Below are 23,467 nucleotides of genomic sequence, written 5' to 3' on the forward strand. Positions count from 1 at the left end.
GGGGGCGCGGGTCAGGCTTGGGGGGGCCGGGGGTGCGCGGGCCGGGCTGAGGGGGGTCCGGGGTCGCAGGACAGGCCGGGGGGCGGGGGGGGCGCGCGGGCCGGGCGGGGGGGGGTCCGGGGGCGCGCGGGCCGGGCGGAGGGGGCCGGGGGGCGCGGGCCGGGCGGAGGGGGCCGGGGGGCGCGGGCCGGGCGGGGGGGGGCCGGGGGGCGCGGGCCGGGCGGGGGGGGGGGCCGGGGGCGCGCGGGCCGGGCGGAGGGGGCCGGGGGGCGCGGGCCGGGCGGAGGGGGCCGGGGGGCGCGGGCCGGGCGGGGGGGGGTCCGGGGGCGCGCGGGCCGGGCGGAGGGGGCCGGGGGGCGCGGGCCGGGCGGAGGGGGCCGGGGGGCGCGGGCCGGGCGGGGGGGGCCGGGGGGCGCGGGCCGGGCGGGGGGGGCCGGGCGGGGGGGGGCCGGGGGGCGCGGGCCGGGCGGGGGGGGCCGGGGGGCGCGGGCCGGGCGGAGGGGGCCGGGGGGCGCGGGCCGGGCGGGGGGATTCCGGGGGCGCGCGGGCCGGGCGGGGGGGGGCCGGGGGACGCGGGCCGGGCGGGGGGATTCCGGGGGCGCGCGGGCCGGGCGGGCGGGGGGGGGGTGAGGGCCGGGGGGAGGGGCGTTCCCGCGGCCGCCCCTTCCGCGGCTATTGGACCCGTGGCCTCCGGGATGAGCTCAGCGGGATCGGCTTTCAGCCGCAGCCTGCGGGCCGGCGGGGCGGGCGGGCGGGCGGGCGGGCGGCGCAGGGGGAGGCGGCGGCGGCTGCAGCATCCAGGGCCGAGCCGCGGGCGCCCCGCGAGCCCGGCGCACAAAGGTCCCCTCCCCCCCTCGGGGTCTCCCCGCCCCCTCCCCCGGGGTTAGGGGGGGAGAGGGGGGGAGGAAGGCGATGAGCGCCCCGCAGACCGGGGTCGGGCCGCCGCCGCCGCGTGCGCCCGGGGCGCGGGGGGAGACGACGCCGGGGGCCGGCGGCCGAGGTGCGGCCCGCGCGCCCTGAGCGCGGGGACCCGGGCGGCCCCGCGGGGGTCGGGCTCCGCGCCCTCCCGACCCCGCCCCGCCCCACCCCGCACCCGGCCGGACCTCCGCGCGGTGCCGCTCGCCCCGCCCCGCCCGAGCGCCAACTTGGCCGGGAACGCTTCCCAACTCCGGGCCGCCCTGCCGGGCACCGCGACCCGGGGCCGGCGCTCGCCCTCCTCCTCCTCCTCCTCCTCCCGGGCCGTGTATGGTGAGTACCCCCCCCCGGGGGCTCCTGGGAGGACTTGGTCCCCTCCCCCGGCCGGCGGCCGGCGGGTGTAGGTGCGGATGGTGTAGGTGTGCGGTGCGCGCGGCCCTGGGAGTGAGGGGTGAGGGGTGAGGGATGGGGGGGTGGGAGGGGTGGAGGGGGGAGGAGGGCGGCTTCTGGGATCGTGGGTTCGAGGCCAGCGGCTGCTTCTCAGTGCGGTGCAGACGCGCGCGCTCTCACCCCGCGCACAGCCCCGCGCGCGCGCGCACGGAGTCACCCCCCACCCCCCACCCCCGGCCTGGGGTTTGGGTCCCACGCCGGCCGCCGGGTGACCTTGGGCCGAGCCAACCCCGCTCCCCGCACCCCGGTGATCCCGCGTGTCCCCCGCGCGCGCAGCACGGGGAGGGCGTGCGGGATCCCCAGCCCCGCACGCCGGGCTCAGCCCGCCGCGCGCGCACGCGCACACACGCGCACGCTCGCCGGGCAAGTTCGCGCCCTGCGCCGTGGACGGGGTGGGGGGTGCGGGGCATCGTTTTGGGGGGGTCGTGTGATGCGGGTCACTCGCGGGCGCTGCCCCTGGGGTTCGCTTCCCCGCCCGGCCGGGACGCGGACTCGGGGATGGTCCGGGCTCGGCTCGGGGCCTGGGGGGGGGCTTCACGGGGCTCCAGCCCAGGACCCCCCCCCCCCGCACCCCACCCCTCTCCACCCACCCCACCTCCCTCGGCCTCCGGACCGGCCGGCGAAGCCCGGGGCAGGGGTCGGGCCTGCCAGAGACAGGAAGGCAGAAGGGCGCGCCCAGTGGAAGTGGGCATGGGCGGCCTGAGGCCTGGGCACGGGTTCGAATTCAACTTCCACCAGCAGCCCTGGAGCCAGTTCTGTCGCGTTTCCCCAGCTGTGCTGCACTTCCGCCTCCTCCTCCTTCCTCTTTTTCCTCCTCTTCCTCCCCCTCCTCCTCCTTCCTCCTTTTCCTCTTCCTCCTCTTCCTCCTCCTCTTCCTCCTCTTCCTCCTCCTCTTCCTCCTCTTCTTCCCTCTCCTTCTTCCTCTTTCCCCTCTTCCTCTTCCCCTCTTCCTCTTCCCCTCCTCCTTCCTCCTCCTCTTCCTCCTCCTTCATCCCCATCTTCCTCCTTCACCCCTTCCTCTTCCTCCTTCCTCCTCCTCCTCCTCCTTCTGCTCCTCCTCCATTTGGGGTGTGAACCTAGAAGAGGTCTCCTCTTAGAAACCTGAGCCCTCCATCTTCCATCCCTCCCCCCCTCCTCTGCAATTTGAGGGACCTAATTTGGAGGCGTTGGGATGGCCCCAGGAAATGCTATTAGAAGGAGAATTTGGAGTACGCCCCTCCTTTCTCCCCAGAAGAGGAGACCCTCACACCATCCGCACCCCCATCTCTCCCAGGTTCCCCCCCCACCATGTCACCCATAACCTGCAACTAAATCCTGCAGTTTCTGTCACTCAGGCTGAAGGGGGAGGACATCCCCCTCCCCCCTCCTTCCTCAACATCCCTTCTCCAGTCTGGACCCCCCAGGGCTGTAATTCTAGCCACTCAGGATACTGAGATCCGAAGATCATGGTTCGAAGCCAGTCTGGGGAGGAAAAGTCCCTGTGACTCTTATTCCTAGTTACCAAAAAAGCCAGAAATGGAGCTGTAGCTGAAGTGGTAAAGGAGTAGCCTTGAGCAAAAAGCTCAGGCCTGAGTTCAAGGCCCGGGGCCAACATACACACACACACACACACACACACACACACACACACAATTAATATTAACACCCATGCCAAGGTGTCTCATTTTATTCAATAGGAAAATTGCATGCTAAACTTAGAAGATTGCATTTTTCAGACCTCAAAATATCAAGCAATAATAACTTTATTAGCAGAATCTTTTAAAAATGTAAATATGGCCAGGTGCCAGTGGCTCACTCCTGTCATCCTAGCTACTCAGGAGGCTGAGATCTGAGGATCTTGGGAGCCTAACAAAAGCCTGACTTTTTTTTTTTGTTTGTTTTTTTGGTTAGTCCTGGGGCTTGAACTCAGGGCCTAGGTGCTGTCCCTGAGCTTTTTCTCTCAAGGCTAGTGCTCTACCACTTGAGCCACAGTACCACTTCTGGCTTTTTCTGAGTAGTTTATTAGAGATAAGAGTCTCAGGGACTTTTCTGCCTGGGTTGGCTTCAAACCAGGATCTTCAGATCTCACCCTCCTGAGTAGTTAGGATGACAGGTGTAAGCCACCAGCTCTCGGCTCTGAGAGAATCTTATATCCAGTTAGCCAGCAAAAAGCCAGACAAGGAGCTGTAGCTCAAGTGGTAGAGTGCCAGCCTTGAGGTGGAAAAACTAATGGACAGTGCCCTTAGTTCAAGCCTAGTCTGACACAAGTGCACACATGCACGCACACCACACACACACACACACACACACATACCCCTCCCATCTGGTTCTTCTCATGCCCCAGCTTGACCCCAGAGGTGTGGAAGTTTTGCTTTTTTTTCAGGTATTGTTTTCTGATGACCAGAGTAACATCTAGTGGGCAAAGTTCATCCAAGGAGATAAATGAGGTTGGATAGGAAGATAATTGTGATCTTAATAATAGAAAAATGTCCCCAGAGGCCTCCCCAGCCCCATGGCTAGGTCTGACTCCTGGGACCAGCTCAGCCCAGAGGAGGCCACAGGGCAGCCCTCCGCCCAGAGGCAGCCGCAGGCCTGCAGTGGCCTCACTCGCTTTCTGGCTTCAGGACTCTTGTCTCTTTCAAATGACCTTGCAGAGCCTTCTGGCTTGGTCCCTGCCCAGCAAACCCCTTGCATGGCACCTCCTTGCTCCCTTGCTGGCTGACAGTTAAGCTTTTTTGGGGGGGGTGGGGTGGGGGTGGCTCAGTCAGGCGTGGGAGGGTTCCCATGGCAACAGAGGGAGCAGAGGCCTGGGGAAGCCTCTTTGGCCGGAGGCATTCCCACTTAGAACGGTACAGATGGCTGCCTTTGGACAGGCAGATGCAGGAGGTCCCCTGGTCTCTATTGTAGGCGAAAGTGACCCACATCTGCGCATAAACCCTTTGTTTAGGCCTTCCGAATCCATTCACTGTTGACGAGTACAGTCTGCACCCAGAGCATCTTTTCATTAAACAGCCCATTCCAGACCACTTGAATCACATCTCCTCTTCCAGCTTTTTGCTGGTTAACTGGAGATAAAAGTCTCAAGGATTCCCGCCCCTGCCCCCTCCTCCCCTAGCCAGCTTTCAACTGTGAACCTCAGATCTCTATCTCTTGAGGAGCTAGGGTGACAGGTGTAAGTCACCGCCTCAAAGCCTCTTTCCTTTATTTTTATCACCATGGATCCTAGTCTGTCTCCGTTGGTTTCAGAGTTTTCTTTCTAGTTCTTTATTACAGCCATTCACCCACGTGGTTACTACTGTGGTCTTAGTTTTACTGCCACTTTTATGTGTTTATGTCCTTTTTTTGCTTCAATTGCTTCTTAAAACAAAAGCTTTCAGTATGTGATGTTTTTACTCAGTGCAGAGGGCCTTATGAGCAGGTTTGTGTTTTATTTTTATTTATAGGGGTTATCTCTATAACTATATAGAATGAACTTCAGTTAAAAATATTTCTTTTGAGCCAGGATTTTATTCTGTGGCCCAGGCTGACTACTTAAACTTCAGATCATCCTATGTCAGTTTCCCAAATACAGGGATTACAGGTGGGCACCACCACACCCAAGCATTTTTTGTTTGTTTTGTTTTGTTTTTTAATTTCTAAGTATTCTTTTTTTTGGGGGGGGGTCGTGGAGCCTGAACTCTGGGCCTGGGCACTGTCCCTCAGCTCTTCAGCTCAAGGCTAGCGCTCTACCACTTGAGCCACAGCACCACTTCCGGCTTTTTCTGCATATGTGGTGCTGAGGAATCGAACCCAGGGCCTCATGCATGGAAGGCAAGCGCTCTACCACTGAGCCACCTTCCCAGCCCCTTATGTGGGTTTTTAAAATCAAAGTTGTTTAAAGAGTTTTTCTTCCATAGCCAATTGGTAGTGTTTTCCCATCCTGAGCCTTTGAACTCGGGGCCTGGACGCTGTCCGTGAGCTTTTGTGCCAGAGGCTAGCACTCTACCGCTTGACCCACTGCACTACTTCTGGCCTTTTTTATGGGGTGTGGGGGGGTAGATTATTGGAGAAGAGTCTCACAGACTATCCTGTCCGGGCTGGCTTTGAACCATGATCTTCAGACCCCTGAGTAGCTAGAGGATGACAGGTGTGAGGCCGCTGACCGCCCCAGTGAAAAGAGGCTTTTCCTCGATTGTCCAGTTGGTAGTGTTTTATGATTCCATTAATTCTGTGACTAGTTTCTTTGGGGGGGGGTATTGGCTCAGAAACTAAGCTTGGCTAGGATGACAGCACCCCTTATTATTACTGTCCCATGGGGGGTGGACACAGGGGTCAGGGACAGGGGGTGGACGGACGGACGGACGGCGGGGGTCGCTGGCGGCTCTAACCCAGGCCTCTGCTTCCCTGGCAGGAGCTTGGGCCCCGGCCGCAGCCCGGTAGAGGCTGTGGGGGTCCCCACCCCGTGGGGCTGCCCGGAGCGGGGACGGCGGCGGCCCGGCCATGGGCCAGAAACTGTCAGGGAGCCTCAAGGCGGCGGAGGTTCGAGACCCGGCGGGGCAGCGGCGCTGCCCCTCCTCCTCCTCCTCCTCCTCCTCCCCGGCGAAGCGGGCGGAGGCCGCGGCGGCGCGAGGCCCGGAGGCCGGGAGGCCCGCGCGGCTGGACCAGCTGCTGGACATGCCGGCCGCCGGCCCGGCCGTGCAGCTGCGGCACGCCTGGAACCCCGAGGACCGGTCGCTGAACGTGTTCGTCAAGGACGACGACCGGCTGACGTTCCACCGGCACCCGGTGGCGCAGAGCACCGACGGCATCCGCGGCAAGGTGGGGCACGCGCGCGGCCTGCACGCCTGGCAGATCCACTGGCCGGCGCGGCAGCGCGGCACGCACGCCGTGGTGGGCGTGGCCACGGCGCGCGCGCCGCTGCACGCCGTGGGCTACACGGCGCTGGTGGGCAGCGACGCCGAGTCCTGGGGCTGGGACCTGGGCCGCGGCCGCCTCTACCACGACGGCGACCACCGGCCCGGCGCCGCCTACCCGGCCGGCCTGGCCCCCGGCGAGGCCTTCGCCACGCCCGACTCGCTGCTGGTGCTGCTGGACATGGACGCGGGCACGCTCAGCTTCGTGGCGGACGGCCGCTACCTGGGCGTGGCCTTCCGCGGCCTGCGGGGCCGGAAGCTGTACCCGGTGGTGAGCGCCGTCTGGGGCCACTGCGAGGTCACCATGCGCTACATCAACGGCCTGGACCGTAAGTCGGGGCTGGCCTGTGCGGCCGGGCTGGGCTGGGAGGTGGGGGGGGGGAAGGGGGAGCTGGGCCTCAGTTTCCCCATCTAGTGTGGGGGGGCCCTGGGGGACTGGAAGCTGGGCCTCAGTTTCCCCATCTAGTGTGGGGGGGGGCCCTGGGGGACTGGAAGCTGGGCCTCAGTTTCCCCCATCTGGAATCCTAATGTGATGGTGTGGGGGGAGAGGGGGAAAATGCAGAGCTGGGCCTCGGTTTCCCCATTTGCAGCCCTGACTTCAGAGTGGGCTGAGGGATTCAGAGCTGGGCCTCAGTTTCCCCATCTGCAAGCCTGATTTTGTGGTGGTGGGGTGCTGGGGGATTGGAAGCTAGGCCTCAGTTTCCCCATCTGGTGTGTGTGTGTGGGCCCTGGGGGACTGGAAGCTGGGCCTCCGTTTCCCCATTTGCAACCCTGACTTCAGAGTGGGCTGAGGGATTCAGAGCTGGGCCTCAGTTTCCCCGTCTGCAATCCTGATTTGGTGGTGGGCTGGGGGCTTGGGAGCTGGAATCCCAACTTCGTTGTGGGCTGGGGAATTCAGAGCTGGGCCTCAGTTTCCCCATCTGCAGTCCTGACTTCGCAGTGGTCTGAGGGACGATTCCGAGCTGGGCCTCCATTTCCTCATCTGCAAATGGCAGTTTTGGGGGATCCGACTCAGCCGCGGGCAGACAGCCGGGCGGCAGTGGCTCACACCTGTCATCCTAGCCATTCAGGGGACTGAGATCTGAGGATGGCGGTTCCAAGCCAGCCCAAGGGAAGGAAAGTCCATGAGACTTTAATAACCAATTAACCACCAAAAAGTGACTGTTGAGGTGTGGCTCAGGTGGTAGAGCACCAGCCTTGAGCAGAAAGAGCTAAGGGAGCACACTCAAGCCCTAGTACTGGTATACACATACACCCACACATACACACACACACACACACACACACACACATACACACATACATGATAATATATGCGCTTAGAACCCAGTGGCCTTGGGCAAATCTTCGCAGGTGTTCCAGGGTGGTAGAGCATGACCCAGGCTTACCACAGCAGGAGAGGCAGGAAGACAGTCCCTCGGCCCCAGCATGTCAAGGTCTCGCACCCTCCCCTCATTGATAAACTATAAGCAATGACAACTATGATCGCTGTCAACCTACCGCGTGCGGCGTCTGCCTGTGAGCTGTTAGGGATGAACTGAAGGAGGAGGTGCGAGGCGGGGGCTGTGCCATCTTCCAACCCCTTCCAAGACAACCTAGAAATCTCAGTGGTGGCCGAACACTGGGCAGACTGCAGACAAGCCCCGATGGCTGCAGTCTGAATGCCGACAGCTCTGAGGGCTACTCTGATTACACGGGTGCAATTGAGCAATCGGGACAGAGCCCAGGTCCTTGGAAGGGATGGTTGGGAGGTGAGGAGGCTTCTGGGTAGAGGCCCAGGTGGCTACAAGACCCCAGTGGGATCAGCTGTGCAGGGGTGGGGCTCAGGCATTTGCAGACTTCGCAGACTTCCTTCTGCACCCCTGCTGGAAATGGGGCAGTGCCTCATAGCATTCCAGTTGTGCATTTTTGGGGGCACCTGGGGATTGAATTTAGGGCCTTGTACACACTAGGCCCTAGTGCTCTACCACTTGAACCACACCTCCAGCCCTTTTTTGCTGCAGTTTTCAGGTAGGGTGTAGCATTTTTTGCAGAGGCTATCTTTGGACCTCAATCCTCTTACTTACACCTCCTGCAGAGCTGGTATCATAGATGTGTTACAACATGCCTACCTTGTTTGTTGAGATAAAGTCTTTCCAAGTTTTTATCCTGTGGGGTGGCTAGAGACTCAACACCTGTAATCCTATCTACTCAGGAGGCTCAGATCTGAGGATCGCAGTTCGAAGCCATCCTGGGCAAAAGAGTCCCTGTGAGACTCTTATCTCCAATAAACCACTCACTCAAAAACACCAGAAGTGGTGAAGTGGCTCAAGTGGTAGAGCTCTGGCCTTGAGCACAGAGAGACTCAGGGACAGCGCCCAGATACTGAATTTGAGCCCCATGACCAACCCCCCCCCAAAAAAAATCTTTATTGTGTCAGTCTCTGCCTTCCCAAGTAAGCTGGGATTACAGGTGTGAGCCACATACCTGGCCAGTTTATTTATTTATTTGCAACTGCCAGCCAAATGAGGCCACTTGCAGACTCCTTTAGAGAGATAAGAAAACAGAAGAGCAACCCTTCAGAGAGCCCGACATGGGGTTTCCCCCACCCCCAGATCTGTTACCTCTGGGACCCACTCTTTTCCCATGCTCCCTTCCTTAGTTGAGGGATGGAAAGTCAGACTGCAGAAAGCACTGAAGGGCACAGTGTGAGCCCTGCCAGGCTCTTGCATTTGCTTGAGCGAAGAGTGGGCAGATCACAAGTCAACAGAAATGTGAGTGGCAGGCGGGGCTCTCTGGCAGCTCGGCGGTTGTTGGACTGTGTTGAAACAGTTGAGCCTCCTTGTAGCTGCTTCAATCTTGGCAAGGTTGGGTGGGTCCTGAGAAGAGCTAGTTTAGTTAACCCGTGGCCTTGTGGGAAGTGTCTTAAGAATCACCTCAGTCTCTGGCTAGGCAGAGCTGGCTTGTAACAAGGTGGCAGAGTGCCTGCCCAGCAAAAAGCATAAGGCTCTGAGTTCAAACCCCAGTTCCACCAAAAGAAAAAGGAAAAAAGCAAGCAAGCATGGTGATCAGATAAATCCCACGGTGAAAAGAAGCAATGAGCATTCTGTGTCTTGTGGAATTAGGACTGGAAAAGTGACTGGCTGGGGGTTGGGGACTTCCTTACCCCCACCCTGTGCCCCCAGCCCCATGGGGCTCCCCGGTCCGGAGACTGACAGAAGAGGGGCTGTGTCTCATGGTCTTTGGCTAGTGGATGAGGGGTGCAGGAAGAAGAGAAGAGACACAGAACAGCGGGAGACCCCAAACAGCTGTGTGAGTGTGTGTGTGTGTGTGTGCGTGCGTGCGTGTGTGTACACCAGTACTTGAATTCATGGCCTAACCACTGTCCCTTGGCTTTTTCACTCAATGCTGGCACTCGACCTCTTGAGCCACAGCTCCATCTCTGGCTTTTTGCTGGTTCCTTGGAGATAAGAGTCTCAAGGATTCTCCTGCTTGGACTGGCTTAAATCTGCATTATCAGATCTCAGCTTCCTAAGTAGCCACTGGCACCTAGCTTTCTTCTCTTTATTTTTATTTTATTTTATTTTATTGTGGGTCGTGGAGCTTGAACTCTGGGCCTGGGCCCTGTCCTTGCTCTCTTTAGCTCAAGGTGAGTGCTCTACCACTTGAGCCACCACTTCCGGTTTTCTAGTGGTTTATTGGAGATAAGAGTCTCACGGACTTTTCCTGCCGGGGCTGGCTTTGAACCGCGATTCTCAGGTCTCAGCCTCCTGAGTAGCTAGGATGACAGGCGTGAGCCACCGGCGCCCAGCCCAGCTTTCTTTCTTTTTTTTTTTTTTCTCCTTCCAGTTTTAGCCACAGTAAGCTTTTGAGGCAATGTGACTCTTGCTTCCGTTTTCTGAGTCTTGGCAAGATGAAGTACTTCGGATGGCACGTGGGGACAGCTGTGCCTAAGCCCTGGTCCTTGCCATTTGTTCATCCTGGCCTCCTACTCTCTGGGCCCTCACGGCCTCCCTTCAACCCCCGTTAAGAAGGACCAGACTCTTTTGTTGGTGGTGGTGGTCGTGGGGCTTGAGCTCAGGGCCTGGGCATGGTTCCTGAGCTCTGTTTGCTCTAGGGCTCAAGACTCTACCACTTTGAGCCACAGCACCACTTCCGGTTTTCTGGTGGGTTCATTGGCGATACCATGGACTTCCCTGCTCAGGTTGGCTTCCAACCATGATCCTCAGATCTCAGTGAGGATTACAGGCATGAGCCACAGGCTGAACGGCCAGCTTTTTTCACAGGACTTAGGGCTGACTTTGGGGTGGGGACAGGATGCCCAGGTATCCTGAGATTTCCTGTCTGTTCCAGCTTGTCCACCTGTACCACACCAGAGAAGCTCTATTTCCACACATCGTTCCTAGATGGTTTAATCGATCTGCCAACAAGTATTTATTGGTTCCCCAGCCAAGCAGAGCAGCCTGGCAGCCGCCCAAGGCTTCCGGTATGGACGAAGGCCAGAGAGAACACTCCACCAGCACGGCTCCAAGGACACCCTCTCCTTGTCCCAGCCCTCCTCCCACGCCGCCCAGTGGCTCCACAAGCCCCGCATGTCCTTCCAGCCTCCGTGAGGTCTGGATTTGACCTCTCCATCATCTGGCCTCTGTCTCCCCAGTAGCTGAAATCTAAAGTAGGAGCCATGGCCCCCGGCTATCTGGTCAGGGAATTATTAGATTATATTATAGACATCGCTCTGCATGTTGGCAGCTGTCTAAATACCAGTTAATGCGGCGTACCCTCATATGCTAATTAATAATGGTGTGTATTTATGATATGGGCATATTGTAATTTAATTTTTCAGATTACTATTTTTGGAATTCTTTTAAAAATGTGTGTGTGTGTGTGTTGGTGCCAGTGTGTGTGTGTGTGTGTGTGTGTGTGTGTGTGTGTGTGTGTGTTGGTGCCAGTATTGGGGCCTCCTTCTTTCTCTTGGCTTTTTCCACTCAAGGTGAGTGCTATGTCGTTTGAGCCACACCTCTTCTACCAGCTTTTTGTTGGTTAACTGGGGATAAGAGACCCATGGACTGTTGTGCCTAAGCTAGCTTGGATCTCAGCCTCTTGAGTAGCTAGGATTACAGCTGTGAGCCGCTGGTTCCCAGAGCATTGCACCTTAGTCTTCTTGGTATCCCATGGTATATCTCCCCCCTCCCACCCTCTGTGGAACAAAATATACAGAAAGTACTCATTAAACGCCTGTTTATGGTTTGGTGTCTTATCTCCTGAATAGCTTTTCCTTCCTCTACCGGGGCAGGCAGGGCGTCACAGTTGGCTGGCACAGAGGGTGCTGCCTGTCCTGCTTGAAGTCTGGCCTGTCCTGCTTGAAGTTCTACCTCTCCTCTGTCCCCACCCACAGGCCAGCTGGAGGCCGTGTGATGGGCCAGACATAGCAATTCAGGACCCCAACATTCAGAAGCTGCTCCTCTCTTGTTGTTCCCCCAACAGGAGTGGCCCATCATTCACAGAGGGCCCAACTGCTCTGCTCCCTTGGCTTTGGGGGCCTGGTAGGGAAGCTCCCACATTGAGCCCAAGTCCTGCCTGCAGCTGCGGCCTTTGAAATGCAGATGCCAGCATCTGGAAGGAGGACTGGTCAGGAGGGCTGTTGCTCTGGCCTCTTTTTTTTTTTTGGTCCGGTTGTGGGGCTTGAACTCTGGGCCTGGGCACTGTCCCTCAGCTCTTCAGCTCAAGGCTAGCGCACTACCACTTGAGCCACAGCGACATTTCCGGCTTTTTTTTCTGCTTATGTGGTGCTGAGGAATCAAACCCAGGGCCTCTACCACTGAGCCACCTTCCCAGCCCTGCTCTGGCCTCTTACATGGCCACCCAGACTCACTTCTGATTGATTAGCTGGGATCTCAGCAAGTCATTTCACCCTGGACCTTCCTTAGTTTGCTGGTCTAAAAGAAAGAAATGGCCAGGATCAGTGGCTCATACCTAGCTACTCAGAAAGCTGAGATCTGAAGATCATGATTCAAAGCCAGTCTGGTTAGGAAAGTCCAGGAGACTCTTAATCTCCAATGAATCACTCAAAAGCCAGAAGTGGAGCTGTGACTCAAGCAGTAGAGTGCTAGCCCTCAGTTCAAGCCCCAGGCCTGGCAAAAAAAAAAAATTAAAAAATGCATATATACACATTTATAGATAGATACACACTCACTGAGGTGCCAGGATCATGAATAATATATGGACAATATACAGAAATTGCCGCAGTACCTGATAAGACAATGTATAGACCATTTTGTTAGCTCTGACTCTGCTTCCCACAGACTAAGAAAATCACTGTTATTAAGGCTGGAAATAACAGTTGTTAAATTACAGTGAGAGATTTATTTTATTTTTTGTCGATCGTGGGGCTTGAACTCTGGGCTGGGTGCTCTCCCTGAGCTCTTCAGCTCAAGGCAAGTGCTCTACCGCTTGAGCCACAGCGCCACTTCTGGTTTTCTAGTGGTTTATTGGAGATAAGAGTCTCACGGAGGGGCTGGGAAGGTGGCTCAGTGGTAGAGCGCTTGCCTTGCATGCATGAGACCCTGGGTTCAATTCCTCAGCACCACATAAGCAAAAAGAAAAAAGCCGGAAGTGGCGCTGTGTCTCAAGTGGTAGAGCGCTAGCCTTGAGCTGAAGAGCTGAGGGACAGCGCCCAGGCCCAGAGTTCAGGCCCCATGACCGGACCCAAAAAAAAGAAGAGTCTCACGGACTTTCCTGCCCGGGCTGGATTTGAACCAAGCTCCTCAGATCTCAGCCTCCCAGGATGATAGCCGTGAACCACCGGCACCCGGTGAGAGATTTTTTTTTGCCCGAGGAATCCAAACCTCAGGCTTTGGGAGGGTATAATAATAATAATAATTATTATTATTATTGTTGTTGTGTTAATAATAATAATAATTATTATTATTATTATTGTGTGTGTGCACTCATGTGCACATGTGCACCAATACTGGGGCTTGCACTCAGGGCCTGGGCGGTCCCTGAACATCTGTGTGCAAGGCTAGCTCTCCACCACTTGAGCCATAGCTCCACTTCCGGTTTCCTGGTAGTTAATTGGAGATAAGAGTCTTGTGGATTTTCCTGCGCTGGCTGACTTTGAACCTTGGTTCTCAGATCTCAGCATCTTGAGTAGCTGGGATGACAGGCGCGGGCCTTCAGTGCCCGGCCCCAGAGTGCTTTTCTAGCAAGCCTTCCTCCTGACCCTGCATCTTTTGATGGCCCTGCAGCCAAGCTACCCGGGGCCCCCTCCACACCTTGGTCTGTGTCCACGGCCTCCGTTGGACATGACCCGCTTATGCCAACCACCCAGCAAGTCCAGCATGGGCCTGCCTGGCTCTGCCAGCCACGCCTCCACCTGCTGAGGCCAGAACACCTTGCCATCTGCAGCTTCTCCCTTCCCACCCCATCCCCGCTTGTCCTCATCCTCCCCAGCCATGGTGTGACTCAATTTCTCTATTGTCCTGGGGGCGCAGTGGGGAAGGGCTTCTGTTTGGGAAGGGATTCCCGCAAATGGAATCTGCTCTGGGTGACCCCTTGGGAAAGGCCTGACTCTGCTCCCAGCGTCTCTGATTCCAATCGCGTTTCCCCACCCCAGGCTAAGGAGCCCTCAGCCCATTGGCCTGCATGGGAAGATAGAGACTGGGAAGGGAAAAGAAAGGGCCAGCCCATGACACCTGCTAGGGAGGGACTTGGCTGTCAGGACCAATCCAGGCCTCTACACCGCTTACCCTCCCAGGTGTGTGCTGTGCCCACCCCTCCCATGGTCACAGGTTTTGGGCTTCTGTGTGCTGAAGTCAGTCCTCTGCTGCTTCCCCAACCCCCCTGATGGGCTTGGCTTAGGACTCAGTGGGGATGGGGGAGGTGCTGGAAGACAATGAGGAGAACCAATGGCCTGTGACATGTATTTGCTGACATCAGGCTGCTGGCTCACTTGTCTTGGTTAAGGAGAGGGGGTGCTTAGCCGTGAGTTAGGGTCTGGTCCGACACTAATACAGCTGCTGTCGGAGGCCTTCCATAATTCACAGGCGGGCCGAGCTGTTTTAATGGCTCTTCCTGGTCAGCTCTTCCAAGACTTGGGGGTGGGGGTGGGCTCCTTTAATGATTTATTTGCCAGGGGATGAAATTAAGCCCCGACAGCCCGACAGGGCCCGGCTGGCTCTCCAGGCTTCTCCAGCCTTCTGGGAGACTGCCTTCTATAAATAGAGCTCTGTGAGAACCCTGGCTCCATGCTGGGAGCCCTGATTTGCCAGGGCTGCCCCTGGGCTCCTGGGATGGCCCTCCCCAATCTGGCCCCCTCCCTTCTGCTGGTTCCCCAGCGCCCAGGGTACCCCCCCCCCCACATGGTCCTGCAGAGCCCTGCTCTTGTCTCAGTAATGTATGGAGACGCAGCTGTGGCTGTTGGGGTCCACTCACACATGCACACACGCGCGTGTGGCCAGGTGTATGTGTTAGCCCGGGGGCTTGAACTCTGTGTCCCTGTGTCGCTGTCCTTTTGCTTTTTAACAAGGCTAATGCTCTACCAACTGAGCCATATATCTCATTTGATGGATCGCTGGAGATAACTTTTCCTGGCCCCAGCCGGCTTTGAGCTGCGATCCTCCAATCTCAGCCCCATGAATAGCTGGACGACAGGTGTGAGGCCCCAGCGCCCGATGATAGGCTGTGCTTCTTAGTGGCTCACTGCCGAAGCACAGTCGAGTTCTAGAGCTTTCCCTCTGTGATGTTTCTTTCACAATGCCTGACTGTCCCAGAGCCAGAGCAGGTTTGCCCTGGGCTGTAGTGACACGGGGGTGCCTAGGCCTTGCAGGGAGGGGCGGGAACGGTGGCTGGCAGTGGAAAGAGGGGCCAGGGCCAGGCTGGGGTGCATGCTTGGAGGGGGCTTGGGAACTCTTTCAGAAGTCCAGAACTCAGAAGACGCTTGCAGTTTGTGAAGGCCTGTCTGCTCCACTCTCTTCCCTTCCCAGCCCTCCTGCATCTTTTCCATCCTCTCACACAGTGTGGGGCTCCCCTTGAAGGGCTTGGTTCCCTGTGGCCCCACCTCTGGGTTGGAGAGTTTAGTAATGTCCCCCAATTTGTCAGGACCTGGAGCTCAGAGTCTGATTGGAGCCACAGACAAATAAGGGAGGTTATTATCCATCAGCCAGTCACTCAGGGACTAAGTTTGGTTTTTTGTTTTTGTTTTTTTGGTTGGTCGTGGGGCTTGAACTCTGGGCCTGGCACTGTCCCTCAGCTCTTCAACTCAAGGCTGGCACTCTACCACTTGAGCCACAGCACCACTTCCGGATTTTTCTGTGTATGTGGTACTGAGGAATTGAACTCAGGGCTTCATACATGCTAGGCGAGCACTCTACCACTGAGCCACCTTCCCAGCCCCTCAGTGACTTAAGTTTTGAACACCTCCTGCATGTCTAGCACTAGGGACAGTATGATGACAATTTGAAGGAGATAGACAGGAAGAATAATAATTTAAAGACAAATGGTTATGGTCAAATCCAATATTGTTTTTAAGAAGACAGAATGAAGCCAGGCCCAGGGGCTCACACGTGTAATCCCAGCTATTTGTGAGCTGGAGATAAGAAGGATTACGGTTCAAAGCCAGCCCAGACCCCCCACCTCAAAAATCATAAGACACCCCCTTCTCCCTGCCACCCAATCTCAAGTAGTAAAATCCCAGGCATGGTGGTGTACATGTATCATCCTAGCTATTTGGAAAGTGTCAGGTCTGTTTGTTGACAAGCTCTCCTTGTCTGGGGACTTGGAGTCCTTCCTATAGCCCAGGCATGGGCCCCCCTACCCCCCTTGCTGCGTCTTTTCCACCTCTGTGGCTGCTTCCTGGAAGGTGGCACCAAAACCTGGTTCAGCTCAGAGGAGTCTCCTGGGATGGCAGGGCCGGCAGGCCGGTCCGGCAGCGTGCACCTGCAGGCCTGGGAGGTGCGCGGGTTGGGAGTGGTGCATCGGGGCGTTCATTTCTTCTGGATCCGACACGGCCACCTCTGTTGGCTACAGAAGGTTCTTTGTCCGAATGGATTGTTCAGCTGTGTGAAACTGGAGGACACTTTTTTTCCCCCCAGTCGAGGAGCTTGAACTCAAGAGCCTGGGCACCATCTCTGAGCTCTTTTTTTGTTTTGTTTTGTTTTTGTTTTTGGTCATGTAGCTTGAACTCTGGGCCTGGGCGCTGTCCCTCAGCTCTTCAGCTCAAGGCTAGTGCTCTACCACTTGAGCCACAGCACCACTTCCGGTTTTCTAGTGGTTTATTGGAGATAAGAGTTTCACGGAGAACTGGGAAGGTGGCTGAGTGGTAGAGCGCTTGCCTTGCATACATGAGGCCCTGGGTTCGATTCCTCAGCACCACATAAGCAGAAAAAAAAGCTAGAAGTGGCGCTGTGGCTCAAGTGGTAGAGTGCTAGCCTTGAGCTGAAGAGCTGAGGGACAGGGCCCAGGCCCAGAGTTCAGGCCCACGACCAGACCCCCCTCCAAAAAAAAAAAAAGAGTTTCCACGGAGTTTCCTGCCCAGGCTGGCTTTGAACCGCGATCCTCAGATCTCACCTCCTGAGTAGCTAGGATGACAGGCGTGAGCTACCGGCACCCGGCTCTGAGCTCTTTTTTTCTCAAAGCTAGCACTCTATCACTTGGAGCTGTTAGGTTTTTAAAAAGAGGTAGCCCAGTAAGAACGGCACCACGCACGTGGTATTCAGGTAAGAGGTAGGTTTATTCAGTAGACCTGCTGGGACCGGACCAGGTTGGCACTCCACGCGGCTGGAAAGGCCTGGGAAAGAGCTGGGAAAGAGAAGAGAGAGCTGGGAATGAGAAGCAAGAGCTGGGAAAGAGAAGGGAGAGATGGGAAAGAGAGCTGGGAAAGAGAGAGCGCTGGGAAAAAGAGAGAAAAGAGCTGAGAAGGAAAGAGCTGAGAAAGAGCGTCTGGGCCTGGGCTAGGCCTTATGTAGGGTATGGGCGGAGAAAGGTGTGGCCACATCAAATTCAGATGTGACCTCAGCAGATGCAGATGTGACCTCTTCCAGGTGTGCCAGTGGCCTAGGTAATGCAGGTACTGGGTGGAGACTTTACTGCCAGGAGGGTGGAGTCTGCTCGCCATCCAGGAGCGGACCTTACAGGAGCCACAGAGCTCTACTTAGGTTTTCTGGGGGTTCATTGGAGATCAGAATCTCCCGGACTTTCCTGCTTGGGCTGGCTTTGAATTACAGTCCTCAGATCTCAGCCTCCTGAGTAGCCAGGGTGACACTAGGGAGCCACCCGCAGGAAAACACTCGTGAACGAACTTGACTTCCCCAGTCTAGTGTTGGGTGTCAAGAAGGGAGGCAAGAAAGCAGGTCCTAGCAGGAAACTGGTCAGCCACAGGCCGTGTAACTCCAAGCCATGCTACCTCCTCTGTCTGTGCCTTGGTTCCCCCTCAGACAGTGGCCTCACAGCTCTCCGTACTTCTGTGGTCTCTGATTTGTTGGATGACAGACACTCTTAGCATCCAATAGGATAGCCACCGGCCACGTGGTAGCTGCTTAATTAAGATGAAATCGCGTTGATTAAGCTGAAAACATCCCTGCCTCAGTGGCACTGGCTGAAGACAAAAACTCCTTCTAGGCACACTGGCCGCCGCCGTGTTAGATGGTGCGGCCGTGTAAGGAACCTTCCAGGGCATGAGAGATCTGGGCAGCGCTGCTTTGGAGCCTAAGGGGAGACGGATGGACGGAGAGAGCAGGGGCGCCAGTCCACATTGGGTGGGTGAGGGGGCAATCCAGGGAGGTGGGTCAGGACCTGGAGACCTCAGAGAATGGCAGAGGGCCTAGGTGGGGAGGAGGGCTGATAGTAGGTATGCCAGGAATTCAGAGGGAGAAGGGCCTGGGGCCTCTGTGTGTGTGGGGGGGGCACCTTTGAGATGGCTGTGAGGGCCCAGAACTGCAGGTTGAATGAGCAGCAGGGCCTAATGGTCTTGAGCCAACCCTCCCCCTCCCCCCCCAGCCCCCTAGCCTCCCATGGAAGGAGAGAGATTATGGAGATAAAACCAAGGAAAGCAAGCCGGGCGCTGGTGGCTCACGCCTATAATCCTCGCCACTCAGGAGGCTGAGATCTGAGGATCGCAGTTCAAAGCCAGCCCGGGCAGGAGAGACTGTGAGACTCCTATCTCCAATAAACCACCAGAAAACCGGAAGTGGCGCTGTAGCTCAAGTGGTAGAGCGCTCGCCTTGAGCTGAAGAGCTGAGGAACAGCGCCCAGGCCCAGAGTTCAAGCCCCACGACCGACAAAAAAAAAAAACAAAAAAACAAGGAAAGCCCTTGGCAAATACAAGGCTTGGGCGGTTTAGGGATAACTTCACCCACCTGGTCACTCACCTGTGACTTCTGTCCTGTCTGTCTGTCTGTCTGTCTGTTGAGCCCTGGAACTCTCTGCATCCAAGCCGCCCCTGCCTCAGAGCGGGTGGCACCCTCCCTTTTCTCCACTGCCTGGTGGCTGCTCCTCAGCAGGACACACACTCTGAGACCCCTGGAAGGCTTTCCTTGTTCCTCACACATGGATCCGTCTGGCTGTCAGCTCCAACTCAGCCCCAGCCCCAGCCTCCCCCCCCCCCCCATGTATAAACAAACCCAGGGCAGAGGTCAAAGGCCAGAGCTGGGCTTCAGCTGGATGTCCCCTGGGGTGACTTGGCAGGAAGTGGCCTGCTGTCAGGTTTAGCACAGCCCCCGCCCTCCCCGGGTCTCAGTCCCTGATAGCCTTTTTCATCTGTACTCACGGAATGCAGGCAATGTTTCTGGCAGGTTTGGTTGATGAATCGCCTGCTGCAGTCCAGCCCCAGATGGGTTCATGGCTCAGGTCAGGATTCTGATTTTGGATAGAGTCCCCACCATAACTGGGCAGAGCACTGACAGGGGGCTCGAGTCTTACCACAGAAGCTTTTTCGGCCAGGAGAAGCTGCAAGCTGCCAGGGGATGAAGGCCATCCGTGGATAAAGCTTTCATCTGCCCTGCCGAGTGTCTCACACGTTAGAAGCTCCACACGTAGGGTCCTCACATCCTCTTTCCGTGAGGAGGAAGTGCAGGCTGTGACAGGCTAGCCCATCTCAGACTCCATCAGGTTCTGAATCTCCCTTTCAGGATGTGCTGACAGCCCTTTGCTTTCCCCAGCGCCTTCTTTTTTTCTTTTCTTTTGTCCTGGTCCTTGAACTTGGGCTCTATGCACTATCCCCGATCCTCTTTGTGCTCAAGGCTGGCATGCTACCACTTGTGCTACATAGTCACTTCTGGCTTTTTTCTGAGTAGTTTATTGGAGGACTTAACTGCTTGGGCTGCTTTCGAACCGAGATCCTCAGATCACAGCCTCCTGAGTTAGCTAGGATGACAGGCTTGATTGAGTCACCAGCACCCAGCTCCAGGGCCCTCTTGTGTTTGTGAGCAGCAGCTGTCTCTGACACATGAGCAATGCCCCCCATAGGACCTCTGTTTTCTTTGCCTGGTCTTCTTTAGATTTGGTTTTCAGACAAGATTTGGCCAAGCTGAGTGACCAGAGCCAGCATGGACTCCCTGAGCTCTCTGGGGCACCTGGCTGGCTTGTTTCATAGCCAAGGAGAGAAAGATGGCATGCCAGGTGCTGGGTGCATGGCTTCCTCCTGTGGGCACCATGCACTGTGTGTCTGAGAGGAGATGTCCTCTGTCATCTCCACAGAGCTCACTCCCTTCCACCCCAGGACTCCTGCGTGGTGCTCCTCCCTGTCCCAGCCCGGGACACGGAGAGGGCCCCAGTGCCGCCAGCTCCTTGTCCTCCCTCAATACCACAACCTCTGCAGGCCGCCTGGCGAGCCCAGGAGAAGCTTTTTGGTCAAGCAGAACAGCAGTGTCCAGGATCGACCCAGGAAGCAGCAAGCACAACAAACCCTTGCTGACTTTTTCAGTACTGTCTTTTCTTTAGTGCTGAGTTTGAACCCAGGGACTCATGCATTTCTAGGCAGGTGCTCTACTATTTGAGACAGAACCCCCGCCCCCCCCCCCCCCCCGCCTGCCCCAGTCCTCAGTATTGTCCTTTTCTGTTTTCTGTTGCCCTTTTTTCCTCTGTTACAGGCAACCTGAGGCTTCAGAAGGCTGGAAGCAGCTGCTCAGCCCTGAGCACTCCTCCTTCCATTCATTACTCGCCCCCCCCCCCCACACACACACTGGGCCTCTCTCCCCTCCCCCAAATCCCAACCCCACACCCCACCTTATTGTGCCCTCCTAGCAGCCTGGGTGGCTGCACTGGTCCATAAATCAAACTGTTCCCTGGAGACCTTTGACCCAAACCAGATGGCTGCCCTGCAACCGCCAGCTCCCAGCAAATCAGCTGCCAACTGTGCTTGGCCCTTCCCCCACTGACTCCAGCAGGCAGCTGCCCTGTCAGTCACTTCCGCGGGCAAGGAGGGGGTGGGGCTAGCAGCCTCTCGGGGCTGAGACCTCTCCAGTCTGTGAGCCCCTTGGATGGAGACAGCCCATAAACATCTCTGGAGGCCTTGGGGTGTATGCTTTCTGGACAGGGCCCAAGCTGGCAGGGGCTCCCATAGACAGCTGCAGATCAGATCATTGTAGCCATGGTGAGAGAATCCCTCCCTCCCTCCCTCCCTCCCTCCTTCCCTTCTTCCTTCCTTCCTTCCCTCCTTCCCTCCTTTCCTCCCTCCCTCCATCCTTCCTTCCTTCCCTCCTTTCCTCCTTCTTTCCTTCCTTCCTTCCTTCCTTCCTTCCTTCCTCCCTCCCTCCCTCTCTCCTTCCTTCCTTCCTTCCTTCCTTCCTTCCTTCCTTCCTTCCTTCCTTCCTTCCTCCCTCCCTCCCTCTCTCCTTCCTTCCTTCCTTCCTTCCTTCCTTCCTTCCTTCCTTCCTCCCTCCCTCCCTCCCTCCCTCCCTCCTTCCAAGCTGACACACTGCTGTTGGGGCCGCTCACTCTTAGACAGTTCCAGTGCCCATCTCACAGCTCCTGGCACACACTTCTTGGCCTGATGCTTCTTCGTCTTTCCATGGTACCCTAGGAACAGCCCCCGCCCCCAGTCCATCAGTCCGCGGGGTGGGGTGTGCATACCCCGGCCTTGGGAGGCACGGCCCGGGTGGAGCCCCTGGCGGTGTCTGCATTGCCCGGTGTCCGGGAGGGAGCCCCGCCCGCGCGGCTGTGCCCTGGGCGTGTTCTGGAAGGGACTTCCCGGCTGCGGGAGGCGGGGAGAGTGAGGCAGAAGCTTCCCTGCAGCTGTGTCGTCCGTGCTGTTTGGGCGGCTGCCCGCAGCCCCGTGGTGACAGTGAATGCCAGTGCATCTCGGGCTGGGGGGGGCTTCCTGTCCCGCCGAGGGCGGTGGAGGGGCGCAGGGGGCGGGCGCTCCCGGAGGCCGGCACCGCTGCCTGTCCTCACAGCTCTAGCAGACCCGCTGGCTTCGCCGCCCAGGGCCTGGGCGGGCGGGGGTAGGGCCCGGGCAGCGTCTCTGCCGGGGACCTTTGGATGCCAGGGCCCGCGACATCCCGGAAGCGGCCGGGACCTGGGACACCGCGCCCCTGTGCTCTGTGCCCTGGGCCTTTCTGGGCATTGCACCCAGGGCTCCCTGCCTGGACGCTGGGCACAGAGCCAGGGCGGGGCCGAGTGTAGGCGGGGCCGCCCCGACAGCCCTGGCACTGGCGGACGGGGCTTGGCTGAGGGCAGAGCTATGGGCGGAGCTAATGGTGTGGGCGTGGCTGTCTGGGCAAGACTAACATTGGGCAGAGCTGGGACCGTGGGCGGAGCTAGTGGTGTGGGCGTGGCTGTCTGGGCCAAGACTAACATTGGGCAGAGCTGGGACCGTGGGCGGAGCTAGTTATGTGGGCGTGGCTGTCTGGGCAAGACTAACATTGGGCAGAGCTGGCACCGTGGGCGGAGCTAGTTATGTGGGCGTGGCTGTCTGGGCAAGACTAACATTGGGCAGAGCTGGCACCATGGGCGGAGCTAGTGGTGTGGGCGTGGGCTGGCGCGGTATTGGCAGAGCTAATCTTACAACATAAGGGAGATGAGGCAGTGGTGGCAGACTAGCTTCCGAAACAGAAGCACCGGGACCCTAACTCAGAGCCTCTCAGACCTTTCCCTGGACCCGGCCAGCCAGAGCTACAGGCTGGCATGACTAAGGTCACAAGTGGGGCTCGCTACCCCCTGCTACGGCAGGATGTTCTCCTCGCTTCGTCCGGACCCCGTGTGGCAGGCACACTGTCCCTCTGTGCTCACTCGCCATCACTGTCAGTGGCCTTGGCTCCTGCCCGGCGGGCGCCTCTGCTCCCACCATCTTGTGTTCCCACAGCCTGGGAATGGAAGGAGTTCCCAGGGCTCAGCTCCCAGCCCCCTGTGATGGGAGGGCGGCTGGGCTCTGGGATCCACAGTCATTATATTTGGGAGGGAGCACGGGATGATGAGCTGGTACCACAGAGCAGGTCAGCCAGCCCCTAATCCAGAGATCCAGTAATTAAGGTAATGGCAGAGGGGAAGAAACACTATAACCAATCCAGTAGCGTTCCTCTTGCCGGGTTTTACCTATTCCAGTTAACGTGTCAGCAACCACAGCCCCAAAATATTAAACTACGAAATGCAAAATTGAAGGGATAAGTGATTTCAGTTTAAATCGTTCGCTGTGCTGAGCAGTGTGAGGAAATTTGTCTGGAATGGAGTTGTCACTTCGTTCAGTGTTTCCTTGGGAGCTGTCTTGCTCATCTGATCAACTGTCATGGTATCCCAGTACTTGGGTTCAAGTAGCTTTTCATTTACTGGCTAATGGCCCCAAAATGCAAGAGGAGGGATGCTGTTCAAAACAAGGGATTTCCTGTTTGCCAAGATAAGTCTGAAAGTGTTCCTGCAATCTCAGCTTCTCAGGAGGCGGAAGTGGGAGAATCTTGGTTAGAGACTGGCCTGGACAAAAGTGAGTCCCTCCTTATCTAAAAAATGAACTAAGCCTGGCGCAGGAGGTTCATGCCTAGCTACTCAGGAGGCTGAGATCTGAGGATCGTGGTTCAAAGCCAGCCTAGGCAGGAAAGTCCATGAGACTATCTCCAATAAACCACTAGAAAACCAGAAGTGGCACTGTGGCTCAAGTGGTAGAGCGCTTGCCTTGGGCTGAAGAGCACAGGGACAGCGCCCAAGCCCAGAGTTCAAGCCTCATGTGGGACCAAAAAGAAAAATGAACTAAAATCAGCCAGGTACCTGTGGCTCATGCCTGTAATCCTAGCTACTTAGGAAGCTGAGATCAGAGGTTCACAGTTCAA

General features: G+C 57.4%; 1 protein-coding gene across 1 annotated transcript in view; it reads left to right on the forward strand.

Annotated features, from left to right (window-relative positions):
* Positions 1 to 1,088: 1,088 nt before the first annotated feature.
* Spsb4 (splA/ryanodine receptor domain and SOCS box containing 4) overlaps positions 1,089 to 23,467 on the forward strand; it is a 32,553-nt gene continuing 10,174 nt past the window's right edge. Inside the window, exons 1-2 of the mRNA XM_070005524.1 lie at positions 1,089 to 1,248; positions 5,735 to 6,565. Of these exons, the coding sequence (XP_069861625.1) occupies positions 5,824 to 6,565 (742 nt within the window). The 5' untranslated portion in view covers positions 1,089 to 1,248; positions 5,735 to 5,823. The remainder of the gene's footprint in view (positions 1,249 to 5,734; positions 6,566 to 23,467) is intronic.

This window comes from Dipodomys merriami, unplaced genomic scaffold (assembly GCF_024711535.1).
Source record: "Dipodomys merriami isolate MVZ:Mamm:240054 unplaced genomic scaffold, mDipMer1.0.p SCAF_68, whole genome shotgun sequence".
Taxonomy (NCBI): domain Eukaryota; kingdom Metazoa; phylum Chordata; class Mammalia; order Rodentia; family Heteromyidae; genus Dipodomys; species Dipodomys merriami.